Here is a 5,618-nt window from a genome sequence, read left to right as displayed (position 1 = left end):
TGCAGCAGGATGCATTTGTATTCAATAAAGCCTAAAGCAGAGTTTGGATGAAATTAACTATCTACATCCAAATATGAAGCAGAAAACTCCTCTGTTCATCACTGGATATCTCTTGGGGAAAAAAAAAAAATCTTTATGGTGCCTTCTTAGTTGATTAAAAAGCATCTTAGGAACCAGAATTCTGTACTGCACAAGCCCAGAACTGTTCTAGTGTGAATACTTGAGTGTCTTACACTTCTGGGACTCCCATGTAAACCCAGTAGAGATCCAGCTGCTAGGAATTGCTCTGCTTCTTTCTAGGAGGGTTGAGGTGACAAATTTAATGCACATTATTGCATGGAGATATACAAAATAATGTTCTGGCATTTTTTTTAACTTATTTTTTTAAAATGTCATCTTGGCAGTGGAGCAAACATAACTCTTGTACAATAGTGGACATGACCAGTATGCAGGAGACCACACTCGGTGACTTTGGGTCTGAAAAGGTGCAGGGACCTTACAGGGAGAATTCTTTAGCAGTAAGATAGATAGAAGAGGCTTTTCTGCTCATGTAGACTCTGTGTGATAGCTGAAGCTGTGGCCCTGGACTGCAAAGTCAGCAAAATTCATTACAGGTACAAAGTGAACTGTAAGCATGGTAGACTAGTGGTTATAGCATTCATCTGAAAGTGTGAATCCTCAGCTCTGGTCCCTTTTCCAAGTCATGGTTCTATAGTTTATATGATGAATAATTGGTTTAAAAATGTAGAGACACTGAGATTTTTCTTTTTAGAAACAGCTATGGTTTTTCTCATTTAAGCCAATTAATTTTGCATGTCTTACTGCCTAGTGGCTCAAATTCACAAGGTTGGCACACACTTGTGTGGCAGCAGCATTCTTCAAAGATGGAAGACTTGAGGGTTGAAATGTCTTAAAGATGAAGAAGCCTGATTGCTTCCTGGGTGAGCTCTTTACCTGGCTACTGCATAAAATCCAGTATTATCCCTTCTCACATCCTTGTTTTTGAAAAACAAAATAATCCATCACGTTTTTTGAATGTAAACCTGAAGACCTGTAGGAATCTGGGCTTTGGGTCACTTTCTGAGCTTTTTCTTGTCCTGACAGGCAGTCTTAAGCAGCTCTGTCAAAAACGAGCCTGTTTTTTCAGTTGCCATACTGAGATGTATAAGACACTTCTCAAGGGGTGCAGGTGTGCTTGGATTCTAGGTGTGCAGCCAGGCAGCTAAGATGTAGCCAGGTGCATCAGTAAATCTGCATCTGCTCCTTAAAGAACAGTTGCATGCCAATTGCTTTTGCTACTATCGATTTGCTTTGGCAATTAGGGAATCATTGAGAAAAGCTTATCTATGCATTCCAGGAAACAGAAATAGAAATAGGAAGGAAATAGGAAGTGACTGATATGGATTCTCTATCCAGCCCTTCCTCTGTTGTGGCATTTTCATCTCCTTTGGCTTCCTCTCCCCTTTTCCCTTCCCTCCATTAATCTACCTATCTCCAAAATGAAGATTATAACAAAATACCGATCTTGCAGAATACATTGATCTAATTAATGTTAAACATTCACAGATTAAAGAAACCCTCAGAATACAAATTTTGAACATAATATCTGAGACCTAACAACAGATGGGACAGATTAATTTCTGCTGTTGTATAAAACTCTTCAGAGCATCTCTTATGCCAACATCCTGTCAGCCCAGAGAGCAGAGGGCATTCAGCATCCTTTGAAATCAAGCATATGTACAATAAATCATGCTCAAATAAATCCTGAGATAGTCTAAACCAGAGCTGATACATTGAATTACATCAACATTGCTCTGTTAAAAGCAATAAACATACACTTTTAATGATCTGGCTAATTTTTTTTTAAATCACAGTCTTGTGTATATCAGCTTTTAAATTGATACTTACTATATGTAGTTCGTGTGCATCAGCAACACGGAATAAGCCCAAAACATAGCCATCTCTGCGATGTCTGTTGACCAAATCCAGGGCCACTCCTGCATCTCTTTCAATGGCATTACAGTCTGCAGGTGTAAAGCTTGCTTTGTTTTGGGCATTAGAGCACTGCAGTAGTGTAAGATAAAAAGCTGAGACTAGAAGCAGCATTTTGTTTGTGCTGTTAGGTCACTTCTGCCCATGCTCTGGTAAAGCCAGAAGTCTGCTTTTAAATCAGAGTAGCCTGCCAAAGTTGTAAATGAATGCTAAAAGGGCATGGTTTTATATAAATTTAAGTATTGTGTCAGAGACCATTACCTTGACCCTGGATTAACGTTTGTAAACAGCAAGTAAATGATTATATGGTGATTGAGCAGATTTTGAGGAAAGTAGGCCGTATGATACTCTCTGGACTACCCATCAAAGGGATTGTTTGTGATTCTTTAAGCAGGCATTGTGCAATAGTGTTTTACTATGAAAAATACTTTGCTTCCAACAGCATGCTGCTGAGGCTGGCATTAAGAAGGTCCAGTTTATGCAATCTTGGTTTTCTGTTTGCTATAAAAAAACAGTTGACCTGAAAATATGCTGAAATACTTGTGGTCAAATGATGGCTAAATCCATACCCCTGTTTTTACAGATCCTCACCTAGCAGAGAACTAGTGAAAGGGAAACAAGCAGGTTACTCAGATTTGGGAAAAGGATGCAGCTCAAGGTGCACTTGCAAGCTGGTGGTCTGTAGCTTCTATGTGAGTGCCTGCTACTCTTCCAGCTCTGGAAAATTGTATCAGCTTTGGATCATTTCAGACTGGTACACAGAACAGTACTGACTGGCTTAATGCTGATATAGTCTAGGCATGGCATGAAGTGACATAAAGCTGCCTTTGCATTCTCAATCTAAACAGTTTATGTGCTCTTTGGCTGTAGTAGACTTCATAGACTTCTTTAGGGGATTGTTGGTAATTTTTTTTTGTATTTATTAAAATAATTCAGTACCAAGAATGATTCTGACCTTTCACAGGATATGCCAAGATCCTTTGCTAAGCTGGAAGGAGAAGATGTCTCATTGGTTAAAAAATCTTGTATTCAGGATAGCTTAAGACATTCTTAAAAGGCAGTAATCACTTGTCAGGGAGTGGCTGAAGCTTGAATACAAAATTCAAACTCTGAACAAGAAAATACAGGAATTCAGTACGAGTTCACAACAACAAGTCAGATTCAGATGAGAAATTTTCCAAGTCCTGGTTAGTGTGAAGGGCTGGATCAGCTTCTCACAGAAAAGTACGTTAGCTATATAATTGACTTGGGTTTACATGTTTGACCTTGAAGTTTTTCCTTTACTTATTTTTGTGAGAAACATTGGGAAATATAATGGGTAGTCATCCTTAACCCTTACTTCATTTCATTAGTCCTTATTAAAAAAATGACAATTTTTAGCATGTCTAGTGTTTAAGAAGTCGTATTTAAAAATGCATAGAGCTAAAGCAGTTGCTTTGTTTTCTAGTTAGTTCAGGACACACATAACAGTTTTCTGGTAGTAGATAAGGTAAATGAAGATTCTTACAATATTAGAACCAAGGGCACTCAAAACTAGTGTGAATCAGTTTAAAATGGACTACCCTGCGTAATGGGTAGTGAACTTCTGGACCTTGTTGCTGCAGAAAGATGTGGAGGCAGATACTATCAGCAAGGCCAGAAATAGCTTAGAAAAGTTCATGGGCAGCAGGTCCTTAAGCAGATACTAGAAGGACTAAGCAGATAAGTACTCTTTAAAATCCCTAGTACAGTGATTCCGGGTACTGGAGGAGTACAACGAAAATGGTTTGCAGAAAGGGGGCAAGTCATATATTTCTTCTAACTAGAATTGTCTTTTGCCACTGTGAGAGATGAATACTGAAACAACATTCTGATGCAGTAGGGCATTTCTTTTATGTTTTTATAATGCTTTATTATAATTATTGAGAATTTCTTCTGGAATATTGAAAAAAAGTGGAAAAATAAATGTTGTGTAAATAATCAAAGACACTTGAAATACATCTCATCAGTTAAAAATAATATTCACATCATTGTTGTGTTCCAAATCATACCCCCATTCATTACTTACAATACCATTTAATTTTCCAGATAGGCAGTTGTATTGGAGAAAGGCATCAGATTAGGTAATTTATAACATAATTCCCTTAGTCGTCTGTTGTTTGCAGATTGTTCTTTTTTCTCCTTTTCTTCTGTGCTGTTCATTGTGACACCAATCACTTTCTTGACAGCAGCTTATGTGTTTCTTCTATATGAAATAGAAACACTACGAATAAACAGCAGAAAATGTACAATTACTGCAGAATTGGCTGCAGAAGTAAGATTCTGTTTCCACTGTAGAGAGTATTGTCCTGAGTTTCTTTGGAAAGAAAAGCATGGACTCTATTATGGAAGTACAGCTTGGACAAGCACTGCAGGCACAGTCAGAGCAGTTAATTAAATACTGGTTGGACTTGAGTCAGTACAATGTATTTTTATCATTTCTTATCCAGTCTGATTTTTTTTTTAATACTTGTTTTGTTTTTATATTTATTGTTGCAAGGTTTGTGTGTTGTTTGAATGAAGCTATTTCTGTAAACTGTTTGCTGGGAGGAAGACAAATATTTATCCAAATATGGCACTTCCCTTGACTAGCTTGTCAAAAACTTGTTTATGACCTTTACCAAGGTTTAATTTGCAACAGGAAGAGGTGATCCACAATCAAACGTTGAGGAGTTGGTAATAAACATCAATCCCAAGCCTCTCTTCAGAAATCTGGGAGAACATACCAAAAAGAGGCTTATCTTCCCCACTTGAAAAGCAGGGTATCAAGTGCTTAATAAATAGAACTTTATTTTAGGGAGAAAAGAAAGAGACCTGAAAAATGAAGAATTGCTCCTTTCATAAAGTGTAGCCACAATTATTAACAGACATCTCTGGTTTCTTGGGAGGACAACAGCTACACTAGCTGACTTTCCTCTACCTTCTGCAGTAGCACTTCACTCACAGGCTGGGCTTATCAAATGGCACTGGTCAGTCAGTTATGCAGGTAGCAAGACTTCATCCATCTTGTAGCCTGTGCAGCTCTGGAGCTACTGTCGATTCTGCTTCTAAGCAAGAACACAGCTAACAAAGACATGTGTGGCTCCAGTTGCTTATGGCTGAATTCTGGGCTAGCTTCTCCTTTTTATTAGAATGTGATGCCTCATAGCTTCATACAAGGGTGGCCTGATTTTACATCTTTTTTTTTTTTCTTATATCATTTTACACTGATGCAAAAAAAAAAAAAAAACCACATTGCTGTTTTTAAGGTAGCTCCACATTTAAAAGAAATGCCCTCCTGTATGATGGAAATACATGTAAATGCATCATGTCTTCATTCATGTCTCATTTTTATCTTCTGGGTATAAACAGGGTGCCCCCTGTTGCAACTGGAATGTTAGACAAATTTGCTTTGGTTATGGTCTTCCACACAGCAGCTCTACCTTCCCCTGCCTGCTAGCAGCTCATTTTTATTTTTACCAGTCACCAGTTTTTTGCTTCATCACCTTGTCTATCAAATTTCATTCAAACAGACCTTAAGTTCAAAAGCTATTTGAAGGAGACCAACTGTCAAGTGAGCAGGTTGACAATGTAGTTACTAAAGTCTCATTGCTTACGGGGCCTCAAGA

The 5,618-nt window shown here is 38.0% G+C and overlaps 1 protein-coding gene across 1 annotated transcript in view; it reads right to left on the bottom strand.

Annotated features, from left to right (window-relative positions):
* HRG (histidine-rich glycoprotein) overlaps nucleotides 1-2,106 on the bottom strand; it is a 10,276-nt gene extending 8,170 nt beyond the window's left edge. The window contains exon 1 of the mRNA XM_008938257.1: nucleotides 1,909-2,106. Within this exon, the coding sequence (XP_008936505.1) occupies nucleotides 1,909-2,106 (198 nt within the window). The remainder of the gene's footprint in view (nucleotides 1-1,908) is intronic.
* Nucleotides 2,107-5,618: the final 3,512 nt, after the last annotated feature.

This window comes from Merops nubicus, unplaced genomic scaffold (genome assembly GCF_000691845.1).
Source record: "Merops nubicus isolate BGI_N331 unplaced genomic scaffold, ASM69184v1 scaffold6444, whole genome shotgun sequence".
Lineage (NCBI taxonomy): Eukaryota > Metazoa > Chordata > Aves > Coraciiformes > Meropidae > Merops > Merops nubicus.
This window is presented reverse-complemented; position numbering and strand designations above follow the sequence as displayed.